Source organism: Coturnix japonica, chromosome 1 (assembly GCF_054131305.1).
Source record: "Coturnix japonica strain WE chromosome 1, WE-NBRP24, whole genome shotgun sequence".
Lineage (NCBI taxonomy): Eukaryota > Metazoa > Chordata > Aves > Galliformes > Phasianidae > Coturnix > Coturnix japonica.
The window spans coordinates 17,768,473-17,785,724 of NC_140663.1; the positions used below are offsets into that span (position 1 = coordinate 17,768,473).

General features: G+C 46.3%; 2 protein-coding genes and 1 long non-coding RNA gene across 5 annotated transcripts; 1 reads left to right on the top strand and 2 right to left on the bottom strand.

Moving 5' to 3' along the window:
- Window positions 1-1,097: 1,097 nt before the first annotated feature.
- On the bottom strand, window positions 1,098-2,944 carry LOC146762300 (uncharacterized). The gene is made up of 2 exons (XR_014935846.1): window positions 2,613-2,944; window positions 1,098-1,346 (listed from the first exon to the last, which is right to left on the bottom strand). It is a non-coding gene; the product is annotated as an uncharacterized LOC146762300 (long non-coding RNA).
- Window positions 1,669-2,513, bottom strand: LOC146762301 (uncharacterized). The gene is given in 5 exon segments (XM_085519719.1): window positions 1,669-2,018; window positions 2,020-2,161; window positions 2,164-2,271; window positions 2,274-2,341; window positions 2,343-2,513. Coding segments are annotated over 5 exon segments (705 nt in total). The 5' UTR covers window positions 2,492-2,513; the 3' UTR covers window positions 1,669-1,780.
- A 133-nt stretch (window positions 2,945-3,077) lies between the features above and the next one.
- SELENOO (selenoprotein O) lies at window positions 3,078-15,983 on the top strand. Of its 3 annotated transcripts, XM_015852537.3 has the most exons (9): window positions 3,078-3,656; window positions 4,518-4,721; window positions 5,795-5,975; window positions 9,651-9,781; window positions 10,185-10,465; window positions 10,771-10,921; window positions 12,125-12,310; window positions 12,923-13,079; window positions 13,702-15,983. In XM_015852537.3, the coding sequence occupies exons 1-9, from the start codon at window positions 3,124-3,126 to the stop codon at window positions 13,888-13,890; spliced, it is 2,013 nt and encodes a 670-aa protein (XP_015708023.2). In that variant the 5' UTR covers window positions 3,078-3,123; the 3' UTR covers window positions 13,891-15,983. The 3 variants fall into 3 exon arrangements, with proteins under 3 accessions (XP_015708023.2, XP_085375486.1, XP_085375531.1); XM_085519360.1 differs by lacking the exons at window positions 12,923-13,079; window positions 13,702-15,983 and having other exon boundaries at window positions 3,091-3,656; window positions 12,129-12,271; XM_085519405.1 differs by lacking the exons at window positions 3,078-3,656; window positions 4,518-4,721; window positions 5,795-5,975 and adding an exon at window positions 8,305-8,455.
- The last annotated feature ends 1,269 nt before the right edge of the window (window positions 15,984-17,252 follow it).

Here is a 17,252-nt window from a genome sequence, read left to right on the forward strand (position 1 = left end):
TAACCACTGGGTGGCTCAAGACATATGCAGTACCGCATGCCACTGCCAGAAACACCATACTAGGTCTGGAGACACAAATCTTGTGGCAACATGGCACCCCAGAGAGAATCAAATCAGACAATGGGACTCACTTCAAAAATTCACTGGTGAACATCTGGGCTAAAGAACACGGCATCGAGTGGATTTATCACATCCCCTACCATGCACCGGCTGCTAGTAAGATCAAGTGCCACAACAGTTTGCTGAAAACCACACTGGTGGTGGTTGAATCACCATCCCTGGATGCGTTTAAGAGTCGTTTGGATGTGGTGCTCAGGGATATGATTTAGCAGAGGGTTGTTAGAGTTAGGGTACTATGGTTAGGCTGCGGTTGGTCCTGATCTTAGAGGTCTTTTCCAATCTGGTAATTCTATGATTCTATGATTTAAAGTAGATTTAGACTAGGTTTCAGGAAGAAATTCTTTACTGTGACAGTGGTGAGACACTGGAACAGGTTGCCCAGAGAGACTGTGGACGCCCCCTCCTTGGAAGCATTCAAGGCCAAGCTGGATGGGGCTGCAAGCAACCTGGTTGAGTGGGAAGTTGGAACAAGGTGATATTAAAGGTCCCATCCAACCCAAACAATTCTATTATTCTATGAAATTGATATCCTTCAGTCTCTTTAAAGGGCCCACATAATCAATTTACCACTGCTCAAACAGTGTCTGTTCTCAGAGATGAAAGGAGTAACTCAAAGCAGATTGCCCACTGCAAGAAATTTCCATACATAGTCCATATCCCTGGATTTCACCAGGAATCAAGAACATAGGAGTTTTAAGTCCTATTCTTTTAAGCTTTTCTTGTACCCCTAAGCCTCCTCATGACGTTTCTGTGCACTGTAGCGGTGCAGGGTCTGGGAAACGGGGTCTCCAGATGGAATTACCTCCTGTAGGAGAATTATCTCCTGTGTTGTGGTTTAATCTATCAGGCGGCTGTTTGCTCAGTGTGGGACGAGGGAGAGAAGTGGGGGAAAAAAAAAATGAAGTAGAACTCCTGGGTTGAGATAAAAGCTGTTCACTAAGAAAAGAAATTAGCAGGAACAAAAATTATATATACATTCACACACAACAAGTGATAAGGTAATTGCTTACCATATGCTGACTAATGCCCACCAACCCATCAATGTGCAGCAGCTTCTCCCCTGGCCAGGTCTCCCCAGCTTTGTTGTCCAACATGATGCCATATGGTATGGGTTATCCCTTTGGCCGGTGTAGGTCAGCTGTTCTGGTTGAGTCTCCTCGCCACTCCTTGTGATCCCCAGACCGCTTACTAGCGGGACAGCACCAGAAGCTGAGATGTCCCTGGCTCTGTGCAGGAAAACAGCAACAGCAAAAAACATCAGTGTGTTATCAACACCGTTTTTCTCATAAAGCCAAAACATAGCATCACAACACACACCCTGAAGAAAATCAGCTCTGTCTCAGCCGAAACCTGGATGCTTTGCTTGTGACAGCTTCACATTTGCACCAGTATTTCTTCACTGACTTGGAGACTCCCCTCATCTTTTCACTGTTTGAAGTAACAACAAATGTAGCTTTCCCATGGACAGATCTACCCTGAACTGAGACAGCAAATTCCGTCCTAAAGTATTTGCTCCCCTTGCCCCCTTTACCAGCACTATCTGCCCATTCAGTTTATCTTCCCATACACACACACATGCTTCTTCTCCCTCTCCTACTCCCAATACTAATTTATCCCAGAGTGGAGGCCCCCCCCTCCCCATAATCTAATAATGTTGCTTCTAAACCCATATCAACTGAGAATGTATGTATAACTCCCCACTGCTGTTCAGCAGACACTGCACTTCCAGGCAGTCCGTTCTCCCTTCGTTTACTCCCTGATTTCTCAAGTATCTCCAAATTGTTCCCCTAGGGATGCATGTCCTCACCCTCGCTGCTTCCTTTTTTGCCTTCTCTTTCCCCTCCACCCCCACCAGGGTCCCCAGGTTCTCCATGGTGGCCATGCACCCTCGAAGGGGATCCAATCAGCGTGGAGCCCAGGCTGATGAAGAACCCCCCGTGTGCCTTGGCAGCGCGGCAGGCCAGCACCCCGGCGTCCCCCTGCTCCACATTCATGCCCAGGACATCAAAACTGGAGCCCACCGGTTTCTCCTGCTGTTTAGCGCCCCAAGCAATATATTTCCACACACATACGCCGCCACCTCCTGGATCTCTCTCCAGGGCGCTCCTTCCACGTTATCCTCGAGGGTCTCATATTCCCCCAGATTTCTAACACCAGCCTTAAGATGGCTCCTCCCGAGACCTCATCGAGTGGCAAAGCTCTGATGATGGCCCCGCCTTCACAGCCCTATTGCCGCGACCACCCGCTTTGCCGCCTCGTGCGCGAAGGGAGCGCGCTGTTCCGAGCTCCAAACGCGCGTTACCCACACGGGCCACCCCTCCTCGTTTTTCTTCCAGACTTTCTCTTTCTCTGACACATCCCTGTCCCCCATTACCGCACTTCCCTCGCTCTGCCAGTTTTCCGGCACCCAGAGCCCCCCCACTTCGCACAGCGGAGTTCTCCACGTCCCACCACGTCCCAGATATCCCCCCCCCCCCCACACACACACACACCTCTGGGTCCCCGTCTCCCTCGCTCAGAGCCGCCACTTTCCTCACACCCAGCCCGTTCCCCGTCAGCCCGCTCAGGCACCGCGCCGTCCTTTTCAGCCGGCCGTTCTCTGCACTCCCAGCCCTGATTCTCCGCTCTCCCTGCTCGGCCAGCAGCGCCATGATCTCGTTATGTGCCACCCACAAACTATTCCACAGGTTCCTCACACACTCTCAGAGCCCCGACCGAAGCCCCGCAACGAACCCGAGCTCACCGAGCGGCAGCACCGCCCCGCACGTACTCACCACGCACCGCCCGTCGCTCCTCCACATCGTCCCGCAGCCCCTAACCCGGCAAACTTCCACCTGTGGGTCCCTCCCTTTTATCCCCCCGGACCACCTCGCCTCCGCTCCGCCTGTGCAGCCGCCCCACTGGCCCCATTGGCCCCACGCACACCGCTCCCCACTCCCCCGCGTGGTTCCGCCTCCCACAGCGTTGCGGAGCTGCGGGCGGGGCGTCCCCGTGGGCGGTCGGATGGCCGCGGCGCTGCGCCGCCGTTCGGAGCCGTTGCTGCGGGTGCTGGTGGCCGCCATGCAGCGAGCGGCGGGTTCTCCGTCGCGGCCGGGCAGCCCCGAGCTGGGGAGCGGTGTTGGGTGGCTGAGGGCGCTGCGCTTCGATAACCTGGCGCTGCGCTCGCTGCCCGTCGACCCTTCCGAGGACCACGCTCCGCGGGCCGTGCCCGGCGCCTGCTTCGCCCGAGTGCGGCCCACCCCGCTCAGCAACCCGCGGCTCGTGGCCATGTCGCCGCCCGCGATGGCGCTGCTGGGGCTGGAGGCCGAACGGGAAGCGGAGGCCGAACGGGAGGCGGAGGCCGCCATGTATTTCAGCGGGAACCGGCTGCTGCCCGGCTCGGAGCCCGCGGCGCATTGTTACTGCGGGCACCAGTTCGGCAGCTTCGCGGGGCAGCTGGGCGACGGAGCCGCCATGTACCTGGGCGAGGTGCTCGGCCCGAGCGGCGACCGGTGGGAGCTGCAGCTGAAAGGAGCCGGGATCACCCCCTTCTCCCGGTACGGGGCCGGGCGGGGGGAGCGCTGTGCATTGACTGCCCGCCTGTGCCCGCAGGCACTGAGCGCGGCTGGGGCGGCCGTACAGCTGAGACCTGGGGGTGGCCTTCAGGGCGGTGCTCTTAGGTGGCCTAACAGCCATTTTTCTGGTACGGAATAAACCACAAAATGGTTTTACTGCATACCTCACTAGTTTTGGTTCCCTTCCGTGGTGTTCTTCGTGTACCATGGACAGTTACAAACCCACTGGTGTCCGTGGGCGGCTGGAATGCTGTGTAGTCTTTGTAGTGTATTGGGTAAATGTTGCAGAGGTATTAGTTTTCAAAGCTTATTGGAGTTAAAAGAGATCTCATAGTGGCCTTCTGGTACTCAAAAGGAGCTTTTGTAAGCAGGAAGGACAGCAGCTTTTTACACAGGATAAGAGGGAATGGCTTTAAACTAAAGGAGAAGAGATTTAGGTTAGGTGTGAGGCAGAAATTCTTCACTCAGAGCGGTGAGGCCCTGGCACAGCTGCCCACTGGAGCTGTGGGTTCCCCATCCCTGGAGGTGCTCAAGGCCAGGCTGGATGGGGCCCTGGGCAGCCTGAGCTGGTGGGTGGCAGCCTGCCCATGGCAGGGGGTTGGACTTGCATGGTCTTTAGGTTTGTCTTCTATTGCACGAGATTCATTGCAGATGTGTTGTGTCCACCCAGTCTGAACTCCACCAGAAACCCAGAGGTCTGGACAGCTCAGATCTGCCCCTGCATTGTCCTGTGATTTTGAGCAGAGCGCTTCACTTCTCAGTCCGTGTTTCCCTTTACTAAGTAGGAGATGGCACTTCCCTTGCAGCCAGAAGGCTTACAGCCTGCCTCTGTCTCTGCTGCAGGCAAGCCGATGGTCGGAAGGTCCTGAGGTCAAGCATACGGGAGTTCCTGTGCAGTGAGGCCATGTTCCACCTTGGAATTCCAACAACGAGGGCTGGAACCTGTGTGACATCTGACTCAGAAGTTGTTCGTGACATATTTTATGATGGAAATCCAAAAAAAGAAAGGTGTACGGTTGTTCTGAGGATAGCGCCTACATTTATAAGGTAGGAAGAAGCCCACTTCTCTTTTTTACTGTTATTCATTTAAAACAAAACTGAGCACGAAAATAACATTTTAAGTATATTTTGATAACAGCAGCGTTCAGGACACGGGGAAATGGTTTTAAGTTAAAAGAGGGAAGATTTAGGTTGGATGTTAGGGGGAAGTTCTTCAATAGGAGAGTGGTTAGGCCCTGGAACAGGCTGCCCAGGGAGGTTGTGGATGCCCCGTCCTTGGAGGTGTTCAAGGCCAGGTTGGACGGGGCTCTGGGCAACCTGATCTAGTAAATGTGTATGTTTGGTGGCCCTGCCAGGCAGGGGGGTTGGAACTACATGATCCTTGAGGTCCCTTCCAACCCGGGTCATTCTGTGATTCTGTGATTTGCTTGTTTCTTGTTCTGGAATCTTGGAACTCATTTGCCAGGCTGTGGGAAGCTGCTGTGTTAAGCCATGGGGTGAGGTGAGGCAGCATCTTGCCCATGGGCAGATAGACACTAACTCAGAGTACCACTGTGATAGAAAGTCCTGCAGATATCAAAATAGGTTTTTCTTTTTTATGCCTGCAAGTGGGTTGGTTTGTTTGTTTGTCAGTAGAATTGGCGTATTATAACTCTACCCTTAGCTCCACAGTTGTTTTAATGACATTCTTGAGGTTTGGGGGTACCCTCTAAAAGCCTGAGGGTGGCACTTTCCTTCTCTGGAAAGCACACGTTGGTCCTGCTCCAGTGCAAAACAGGAGTTTGGGGAAGGTGATGCTGCCTCAGAAGAAAATGCGTGTTAAGAAAATGTGAGACATAAAGAGTGTATCTATATGTGCATATGGAAAAATATATCTTATATGTGATGTCTGGTCCAATATTTTAAATGTTTATCTGTCTTGTGTGTCTTCCTTCCATCGAGTTACTGAGTTTCATCTGCTTCAGTAGAGGTTTTTTGCTCACAGTCGGTTGAAGGACTGGTGTTAAAAGATGATATTGCACCAATAAATTGTTTTACGACATGTATTACTGGAGGAAGTTAATGTGATCAGATAGTAGTAAAAGGTAACACCAAGCCCTGTTCTTGTTGTTTCCAAACAGATTTGGCTCTTTTGAAATTTTCAAACCACCTGATGAATATACGGGACGCAAAGGTCCCAGTGTGAACCGGAATGACATTCGAGTGCAGATGCTGGATTATGTGATTGGCACTTTCTACCCCGAAATCCAGGAGGCGCACGCAGACAACAGCGTTCAGAGGAATGCTGCTTTCTTCAAGGAGGTAAGAAGGATCAGTTTGTAAATTCATCCCAGTTGTCTTCAAGAACTGCAGTCACTTTGTATCTCATTGCTTCAGCTGCTCTTTTATGTGGAGAAAACACTCTCAGTAGAGCTGCTTATTCATGGAATCGTAGAATTGCTCAGGTTGGAACAGACCTTCAAGATCATCAAGTCCAACCACGACCTAACCGTACTGCTGCTAAAAGCAGTGCTGATACTGATTGAACTAATGAAAGCAGTTCATCATTTTACCTTTTCATTAGCAGAGCATGATTTCTTGTCTCTCAGTGAGCTTCCCAGAACTGTTCTTTCACTTTACTGAAGGTGTTTTAGAATGCAAGGATGAATTCTAGCCCTGACTGTCAAGCAGTGTGTAAATGGTGCTGAGGTAGCACTTGCAAGGTTTTATCTTCTAAAACACTGAGAACAGCTAAGTCGCTGCCTGTCTCTTATCTTCCACGTGATAAATGGGAATGCTGACTGCAAATCACTTTAGAATTCAAGTGCTTAAAGGCAGCCAAGCAATGAGACAGCTTTCCTAAGGAGGTAGTAAAACCTCCAGCTTGGGGAATGGTAAGATCAAATGAGATAAACGTATCATAGTGATGTAGTGATAGGTGGTTCTGTAGTGGCCCAGAGGAGGGGCTGGGTGATTTCTCAGAGGCAGTTTTGAACCACTTTTAGTTACTGTGTAGGTTCTGACATAAACAATTACTGCAGGAGGATTATAAAAGTTGAATTACAACATCAGTAAATGTAGCTTTGCTGTGTATCTCTCTGAAGTAAAATGTAGCTTAGTTAATTGGTATCTAAACTTCATTTTCCCAATTACCCTTTCCTTCACTGTTGATACTGTAATTCTTGACACTGAATTTCTATTGTATTCCTTTACCTCAGCAAGCAAAAGAAAGGATTTGAGGTAGGGGAATAAGATGCTTCCGTTTGTGATTTGGATTCATATACAGTGGTGCTACCCTTGCAGAAAGGATCCAGCTTGGAATTACCGGAGAACTGTGATAAAGGTTCTGATTTGAATCACCCGATGTGCAAAATAGATGCTGATACTTGTAGTAATTCTGCTTACTGGGTAGTTACAGCAGTCTAATGTACTTGACTGGTCTATGTGACAACAGCTGTGATGCTCTGACATCTCCTGAAATGCCCCGTTTGTGGTGAAGTGACTGCAACGTGATGCATGCTACTCACAGAGCAGTAAGAAGACATCGGGCAGCCTTAACATCTGTCTCTCTCTAACTCTTGTGAGTTCTGGGTTTGTGCATACTTGCAATAATTCATTTTTGAAAAGCAAGCGGTAGTTCAGTTCAGCACCCAATGGTGAAGAGGTTAACTTCACTAGTAGACCTTTGACACTGACACGTGAATTAGCGGTGCTGGCAGTGACTGCAGGTGGCTGTGGGTCTGTACTGCTCTGTAGTCAAAGTGGCACCTTTGCTTTTCTGTGGCAGAAAAACTATGGAACTTGAGGATCTTTGCAGAGGACTGTGTGAACAAAGATTGTTCTTCCCCTTAGCTCCCCTCCCCTCTCGGCTGCCACGAGCCACTCCTGCCTCTTTCTGCCTTTGACTTCTTTTCCTGACCCAGTTACTACTGGTTTCTTATTCCTGTTCTGCCATGCTTTCCTTACTGCCCTTTGTCTCGTTTTTGTTGTGCTTCTCCAGTCCGGGTCTGTCCTTGCTGCATATCTATGCTAGCACTGTACTTCCATGTTTAGTCTCCCTGGTGGAAGTTTACTGCAGCTGTCTCCATCTGACCTGCACCCCCATCTCCCCCCTCATTTTCCAGACACTTCTGTCTTTTTGAATAGGAGGAAAATGCTCTCACGGCTCTTCTCTAATGTGCTTTTACCTTGTTGCCCTGTGGAGGAAAGGGAGGTAGAAGGTACAAGTGATTGCATTTCACAGCACTGATGAGAAAATAAGCACAATTATCTGTATTTGCTCGAGTTATTTTAAAAATGGTAGTTGCTCTTTAAACTTCCATGAATGTTTTTACTAGAGTGCTCTTGTTTGTATATACCACACTTGTTTTGCAGTACAGCCAGCAGTAGAAAAATCTCCTGAGAAAGCCTGAAGGTGGAAGTAAGAAGCAAGCTGTCTCTCTACTCGAGATACCCATCTTGGGGCTGCATCCAAGCTTTAATTGCTTTCAGGTGTTCTTGTTGGCTGGATTGATGTATTTACTAGAAGGGCATTGGTGGTGTGTGATCCCTTCACACAAGGACAACCAGCAGTTTTGGACTGCTTTACTGTTGGAAGTTTTGTGCTTTATTTGTGCTTTTTCCCATCTTCCTGGCACAGATCCATCTTGCAGGGTGTGTCTCCCTTTCTTGCTATCAGTTTTGTGCACACATAGAGACTTGGAGCACTGACTTCCAACTGCCCTATGAAGCAGAATTCAGGAAGGGTGTATAGAGTACTCCCAGTGAGGATATGGGAAAGAGTAGAAGCCTGGAATGTCAAGGTGAACCAAAAGCTTTTGTTCCAGCTTTCATTTACAGCTTTTCCTACCTGACAGATTATCCCAGACCAACATTCTCTTGTTTTCCTTCCTCACCTGACTGACTACACATCTTTAACAAAGAAAAGTGGAAGAGAACAAGAAGACAAGAAACTAAGGTTACCTCTGTTAATGGGATCATGTTTTAAACCTTAATAAAACACACCACATCCTGGAGAGAGCAGTCACTTTAGATTTCTGCACATTGCTGGCTATTTGGGAAGATAAACGATTTTAACTCGGAGAACAGTTTGATTCAAAAGCTTTAGCTAATGGTTACACTGATTAATTAATGTCAGTTTAGGGAAGCATTTAGAAATACAGAGGTTTATTTAAAAGCCAGATTAGCTTCCTGAACTTTAGATTTTGTAGAACACATCTAGTTGCTTTTGACAGATGGGCTAAATTAAATAACTAGGCCTATTGTAAAATCACACACTGTTATCTCCGCCAGATGGGGAGCATGCACTGGTTACAGCTGGGGGTCCCACAAAGGTAACACTCAGTTAAACAACTGAACATCTCTGGTGAATCATGCATTCAGTGAAGCGTGAGATTTAAATAGGGTTGCTGTTTTTGGGATGTCTTTTAGCTAAAAGGTGAACTCTTGGCTTTTTTCTGCTCCTGGCAGATTGAGGTAAGTGCTCATCAGTGCTGAAGCTTGTTAGCAACGAGTCATTCCTGTCTAACCCACTTAGCTTTTTGTGAGTCACTCCTATGCCCAGTAAACCAGAAGGCTGACTTTATATTTGTTACTTTGCACATCATTCTTCCTTTTATTCCTCAGATTTCGCTGTTTTCTTCTGCCTAAATAACCTTAAAATAAGCAGTGGGAAAAAGAATGATCTAGAAAAGCATTTAAATTTGATATCAGATCGTTTACTGTATTTCAGTGTTTTGTCTTTAGCATGTTTGGAAGCTGTACGATACATTTTTTGAGCATGGAAAGAAGAAAGGGAGAACAAACACATGGGAAGTCTAGGAACTGGGCAGTTAATAAAAGGCGGAAAGATACCTGCGAGATACCTGTGTATGTTGTGTGCTGCCACAGTCTGCTCCCCATTAGAGCAGTAGAAAAATCCATTCAGCCTAACAAGTGCTTGGAAACGTATGAATTGTCAAACATTGTGTTGATAAACAAAATTGTTTTCTCTTTTAGATCACAAAACGGACGGCAAGGTTGGTTGCTGAGTGGCAGTGTGTTGGCTTCTGCCATGGTGTGCTGAATACAGATAACATGAGCATAGTTGGACTAACTATTGACTACGGCCCTTTTGGATTTATGGACAGGTCAGTGGGGCTCCTGGGCATTATTCAAAATGTACGTATATGTTATCTGTGTAAAACAGTCCTGATGTTGTTCACTATTGCTTCAACATCTTAGCTGTCAGGTAGATTTATGGACATTCTTTATAGCAAATTAAGTTAAGTTAGGCTTGGTTGTCATGTAATTCCTCTGTTTAACTTTCATATAAATCTATATTCATAACTTCTGTAAATGTTAGACTGCTCTTGTAGAATGTGGAGCTTCTCAGTGCTTGGGAGGGTGGGAGAATACCTGATCAGATCTTTTGGAAGAGACTCAAAACAAGGAGGGCTGCTTCCTTGCAGTTGTTGTGTTTTAGACTCCTACAGAGCTTCACATGGTATTGGTGTCCAGATAACAAAAAGAATGCTATTTCTTCTCCTGTAGGTATGACCCTGAGCACATCTGCAATGGCTCCGATAACACGGGACGCTATGCTTACAACAAACAGCCAGAGATTTGCAAGTGGAATCTAGGGAAGCTTGCTGAAGCCTTAGTCCCAGAGCTGCCCTTAGAAATAAGTGAGCTCATCCTGGAAGAAGAATATGATGCAGAATTTGAAAAACATTATTTGCAGAAGATGAGGAAGAAACTAGGCCTAATTCAGTTGGAATTAGAAGAAGATAGCAAGCTGGTGTCTGAACTGCTTGAAACCATGCATCTCACAGGTTGGTGAAGAACACCATGAGTAGACCATGAGTACCTTACAGTTACAGCAAGCCATTGTTTTCATCTTCACCTTACAAGAAAGCAGCCTTGCACAACCACATTGTCATCTGAGAGAAGACTGAGGGAGAACAGAATTTGTGTGAACTGTGTGGCAGTTGCTGCTTTTTTACATGGCACCCAGTGTGTTGCATTGCACTCTCACTGAGAGTGCCCCACTGCTTGGAGGGTGGGAGGGTTAAGAAGGGACTGTGGGAGGGACCTACTGGTTTCTTAGTTCCATCACCCATAGAATTCATTTTTTCAGGTGGAGACTTCACAAATATTTTCCACTTGCTGAGTTCGTTCTCAATAGATACCGACCCTTCGAGACTGGAAGATTTCTTAGGAAAGCTTACGAGTCAGTGTGCTTCAGTGGAAGAACTGAGGGTTGCTTTCAAACCTCAGATGGATCCAAGGTAATGCCATTGTTTCCTTCAGGGCTTTGGCTAGTGCTGTTAGTTTCATCACAACTATAATAAATTCAGCCCGCTGTGTATTACGAAGCTAGTAATATCACAGTTGGAAATCTCACTGTTAAGCAGATGCATCACAACCTGTAAATGGAAAAGTAAATAAGTTGGTAGGCACTGCTTCTTTAACTGGTTCCAGGCTTCAGCTACTTTGAAGGCACTTGTGTTTGTATTGCATTTAGGCTTAAAGAGGAATGTGAAAGGTCACTATAAGTCACTGTGATGTGGAGTAAAGCTTTGAGCTGAGGGCACAGTAGTACATTAAACTGAGTGCATAACGGATTGAATTCCAAGTGTTGTGATAGAACTTAGGATAATACTTCATGTAACTGAAAAATAAATGAAGGCACGTAGCTTATCTCTGCTTACTGAAAGCAGGAAAACACAGTTTTGATAGAATTAGTTGTCTGATGCTGGGGAGCAATGGTTTTTGTTTGTGTTTGCATTCATAGGAAAACAAGTGGAGTGTTTTGATGTACTGCAACTTGGACTCTTGGCTCTTTAGTTTACTTCTTTAGTTATGAATCCAGAGGAAAAAAAAGGCATCGTAGCCAAAATGCAATAAAGCTCTTCCACATCACCAGCTAATGCAGTCTGGTGTAAAAAGATACAGTCCTAATCAACCCCTAGAATTTGTTGTTTTCCTTAGTACTGCTGAGTAGGTGCCGAATACTTATTTTGAATGCTATTATAGTGTGAGGGTTAGAAAATGCAGTTTAAAAACAGGTAGATTCTCTGTTCTGGTACTGAGGTAAGATGAAGTTCCTTATCCCACACTCCTCTCAAAGTAGGGTGCTTTGATGAGAGTTTTGCATCTAAATCCAATCAATAGTTCTAAAACTCTACTGTCTGCACTTTGTGCATCACAGAAATGCAGATGAAACGCACTGTTCCTCCCTCCCTTCCTTAGTAAAATAAGCAAAGTCTTTTATATATCTGTTATATATATATATATATATATATATATATATATATACACACACACACATTAATTTGTTTTGTGAATTATAAACACTGGTGTTTAATTTCTACAGTGGAATCGTAGGCTATTGTGAATGATTTCCCATCTATTTCTTGGTTGCAAAAAGATGATTCTCAACAGGCCTTGCAACTCAGATGTCTAATGTGCTTTTTTCCCCCTGTTCCCAGACAGCTGTCGATGATGCTGATGTTGGCTCAGTCTAACCCTCAGCTGTTTGCACTCATTGGAACAAAAGCAAATATAAACAAAGAATTAGAACGCATTGAGCAGTTCTCTAAGCTGCAGCAGTTAACAGCAGCTGATTTACTCAGCAGAAATAAAAGACACTGGATGGAATGGCTGGAGAAATACAGGTGAGGTTTATCAGTATCTGTAGCAATATACTTGCTCTGCACTTTGTGAATGCTTTGCACATCTCATGGAAAAAACAGGGTTTCAGAGTATGTAGGCTTGAGGGATGGAGGTGGGGTGAAGGCAACCAGCAGTGTTAACAAGTGTGTAAGAGTTCTCTGTTAACTGGAGGCTGTCAGTACAGAAAATGTTCTGTGGAACATTAATTGTTTCTGCTGTGCGGCTTGCGTCACGATTTCGTTCCTCACCTGGAGAAATGGCCTCAAGTTGTGCCAGGGCAAGTTTAGGTTGGATATTTGGAAGAACTTCTTTACAGAAAGGGTAGTTAAATACTGGAATAGGCTCCCCAGGGAGGTGGTTGAATCGCCATCCCTGGATGTGTTTAAGAGCCGTTTGGATGTGGTGCTCAGGGATATGATTTAGTGTAGGGTCGTTAGAGTTAGGGTACTGGTTAGGCTACGGTTGGACTTGATGATCTTCAAGGTCTTTTCCAACCTGGGTAATTCTATGATTCTATGGCTGGCTGGGGTCTCGTTTAACAGTGGGTCTGAGTTTTAGGAGGCATTCCTGCTGACAGATCAAACATTAATTGGTTTTATTGATCTTAATTTCAGAGCCCGCTTACACAAAGAAGTAGAAAGCATCAGTGATGTTGATGCCTGGAATACTGAACGTGTGAAGGTTATGAATTCCAGCAATCCAAAATACATCTTGAGAAATTACATTGCCCAGAATGCCATAGAAGCAGCTGAAAATGGGGATTTCTCAGAGGTAAGATCGCTGCTTGACAGCCATGTAGGTCTGCATAGATGTGTAATGCTGCTGCTCTTGAACACGGTGCTGGGTGAGCTTCATTCTGGCTGCTTTGTCAGTAGAGGGATTGGGAATTTTCTGTTTGGAATGCGTGTCCTATTGTTGGGTGAGCTGTGGTTTTAATGGGGAGGAACTGAAAATCTGAGTCTGAATTTTGCCTGATCTTAAGATACTTCACTGTCTTGAAGAGAACGGAAGGAGACAGCTGGGGATCAACTTCCACCTGGTCCTCACTGTGCTATATGGTATAATTAAAAACTCCTGGCTTCCGTCTGTGGAGTTCAGCATGCAAAATGAGGGTCAAGTAATGTATTCTGAGAAATACAACAAAAGGATTTGTGTACAAGACCTGCATTTTAAGTTACCTGAGCTTGAGTTACATGCAGATAGGAATTCAGCCAGGTATTATTTTACAGTTTTTTTGCTCATTTCTGTTGATACTGTTCATCTATTTCCTATCTGGCTTGCCTGGAGTTTGCGTATTAAAAATAATATCCTTAATCATCACTTACTTTGAGTTTCTTTTCTTCATCGTTTTGCCTTTCTAAACTATAGTAACCATACTCTGTTTTGCCTCTAGGTAAGAAATGTATTGAAACTCTTGGAAAATCCATTCCAAGAAACAGAAGAATCCTCAGAGACAGACACCAAGGAGGAGGAAGCAACTGCTGCAGCAGCTGCTTGTGCTCAAGCAACCAGAAGCAGGCTGCCTTATTGCAGTAAGCCTCCCCTCTGGGCTTCAGAGCTCTGTGTTACATGATCTTCATAACTGCCTTGTTTTATTTTTTGCTCTGAACTGAAGACTGTGATCCTCCTTCAGCGGTGAAGAATTGAGCAAGGCAATCATCGAAGTGCTATTAAGTTATTGAAACAACCCTACATTTGGATGCATCTACAGCAGCCTTCAGCTGTGCTTAATTTAGGGCAGTCTGGGATCCTTGGAGCAAGCTGCCAACACTGGACGGTCTGTACAGATTGTTTCTTTGTGTGTTTTGAGAATGAAGGCCTTTCCTTTATTCATACCACACTGCAGTATTTCCTCTGGAGACACGCTGACTTTTGAACATCCAAATGGAGTTGTTACGTGAAGACAAAAGTATCAAGTCAGGAATCTGATCTGTTTTTGTCTGATGTCTTAACTAATAGTACTTCTAACATCTATTTGCTGCTTTTTCTATGCAGGGATTTCTAGTCCACTTTAATGGAGGAATAGATACAATGATGCTTGTTTGAAGCCATGATTCAGTTAATTAGTTCATTTATTGTGAACCTTTAGGCTGATATTTAATCTTTATCTTGGAGTCTGCAGGCAGGGGCTTGAGGAGAAGCAAACAAACAGGTGGGTTTTGTTCTTTTTTATGTTTTCTTATATATAATACATAAAGAGCACAATGAAGGGAGACTGTATATTTGCACTTGAAAAGCTTGGTGGTCAAGTCAGCTCAGATTCACAGTGTTTACATACAGTATATTGACAGAAGCCATGAGTGCAGTTTGTAAGCTGCGTGTAAGGTGACTCGGGCTAATTCAGCTAATTGTGCTAATTGAGCACAAGCTGTACATACTGCATGAGCATCGTGTGAAAGATGCTACAGGAGGATGGGAGCTGACTTGCTCAGAAATGTATTGGTGATATTTCAGTTTGGTTTCATTTGAGATGTTAGGGGGAAATCTGTTTCTTCTATTGCCGTGTCAGCAAAAATGAAAGGAGGTCCCAAGTTAAAGGCTTGACTGAGCTTTCTGAGCTTATTTCTGAAGGGCTCTGCTTGGCGTATCCTCATGCAAGTCTGATGTAGTGCGGAGGTTTCTCTTTTCCAAAGAAGCCACTGTCTTCCACTGTGAGCTTAAGGGCAGTCTGGTCAATAGCTCTCTTTTAAGTCTTCCTCAAATCATGAGCTATGGAGAAACAGGGAGAAGGCTGGGCTGCTGCTTGTCCAGTTCTGCTAATAATCAATTTCTTCTTGCTGCCTCAGTAAACAGGTGATGTTTTGAAGCATTATCCCTCATTGAACCTGGGGGCTTCTGAAAGCAAACCATCTCATGGAAGCTGTTACTGCAAGGCAGCGCTGGGTAAGGACTGCGCCAGGGGAGGGATGGGGAAGGAAATGTGCTGCCAATTGAAGGACATCTCAAGCATTCTCCTGGCAAATCTGCAGAGCCCAGCGATTCTTATGCTGTGCTTTGACTAGAAGGGATTAATAGGAAGGGAAAAAGAAGATGCTCCACAATGATCATAACTGTGTCCTCATTTTGTTTCTCAGTTTATAGGAAGGAGCGCTGTTGTGGTGGAGCTCTGCCTGAGCTGCTGACTTAACAAAGTGCTCTAAAGTAACGATTTTAAACTGTACCTCAGGGATTACGTATTTTTAATGGCATTCTGACATTGTTTTATTTTGGGGTCATTTGCTGTTGTGATGGGGAGAGGGAGATACTTTGATACTCTGCTAGCAAATTTATCCTTAAAAAGGGATGCCAAATGTGAAAGCGAAGAATGAAACCTTGGGGTACTTGTCCCATTAAATGCGTTCTTAAGTGTGAATCATGTGCAGGAGGGCTGGAAAGCCTGAAATCACAACCAGAGAATGGTGGTTGTAGGGCTGAATGAGTTTGAGACTCTTCAACACCAACAGCCTTCTTTGGAAACCCTTTGGTTGCACTGTAGTCCTCTGCCTGTACAACCTGACCTGCCGTTGCCTGAATGCAGGCGGCAGCAGGGGACCAGCAGCCTCACACTGTGGTGGGGCTCCTCTCGTGACCAAGATCTCACCATCACTGCTTCCTGAGCTTGTGGAACTATGACTACTGCTATTGGCTTTTAGTTCTTTTATTAAAGAAAGAAGTAAATCCAAAATGTAATTTTAATATCCTGATCCATGTCTGTTGTTTCCTGGGAGGCCTTTCCTGTTAAGGGGCTATTCAGCAGCCTGCTGTCTGCAGAAGCAGCAGTGCTGGGTCAGCACCAGGTGGGGCCGGATCGCAGCAATCTCACTTGGTATTTGTGCAGTGTTTGCTGGCTCTGCGGCTCAGCTGCCTGGACAGGCCCTGTGTGTGGGGGCTGTTCCTTGTCGTGTTTTCACCCTCTCAAGGCCTTCTCTTCTCCTCACCCCGCCTCACAGTCCCACGCTGAGTAGTGGGGATGTGTGGGGGGCACTGCTGCTCCAAAGTGCCCAGAGGGCTCCTCTGTGCCTCACATCACCCTGCTCAGCCATAGAAGCGTGGGGGTTCCTCCAATGGAGCCATAGCTCACAGTGGCTGGGCTCTGCCCTGCTAGTGGGAGGTGAGGAGCGGCTGCTACTGCAGCATTTCCCTCTTCCTGAGCCCTCATTTCTGCTTTTCCCATTTCCTCTACTGGCTGGTATGTGGTGTCCCAGAAGTTGTATCAAAAAGCACCAATTTGGATACAGACACTCAGTATTACAGAGCTGGAGGCAAGGACTGGGAGCGCAAAGCAAGCAGTGGGAAAATGATGAGCGATACCTGTGCTTTGCTTTGAGACACTGATGAGGTTTTAGTTCTTGCCCATGTTCCTCCTGTTTTCTTTCATCACACAGCGCTCCCTTGGGAGTCACCTGCCTGCTGTACTGTGCTGAGGAGCTCTGAGCTCCCAGCTCGGGAGCTGGAAGCAGTTTGGCTGCTCTCTAGTGATAGAAGTGAGCCAGGACAACAGTCCCAGCAGGAGGCGAACACACTCAGATTTGTTCTATCTGATCTGCACAAGCACAGCAGGCAGACAAACAGCTCTTTGCCTGCATGTGCAACAAAGCAGCTCAACCTGCAAAGCCACCTGCCCTCTGGGTATCTTCTGCAGGAGGAAAGGAGTAAAATTAAGCACAGATAGAGAAAACAGAGTAGATTTGTTAGAACTGTGTAATATGGTCTTTTATACTTAGCTGGGACCAGGGTAGCTTTACAGCTGATGTATTCTGACTGCAACGTTTCCATTTCCATTGAATAATCCAATACTTCTCCTCTCACCAATCACTGCAATGTTTCATCAAGCCGTCCTCTTCCACTCTACCAGCCTTCAGGTAGAACTGTCACGTTCAGACTGATCTTATTTCTCAGCATGAAAGTAAAACACATCCAATAGGTTCTGGCCGAACAGCTGCACCTCACACTCATCTCAACAAC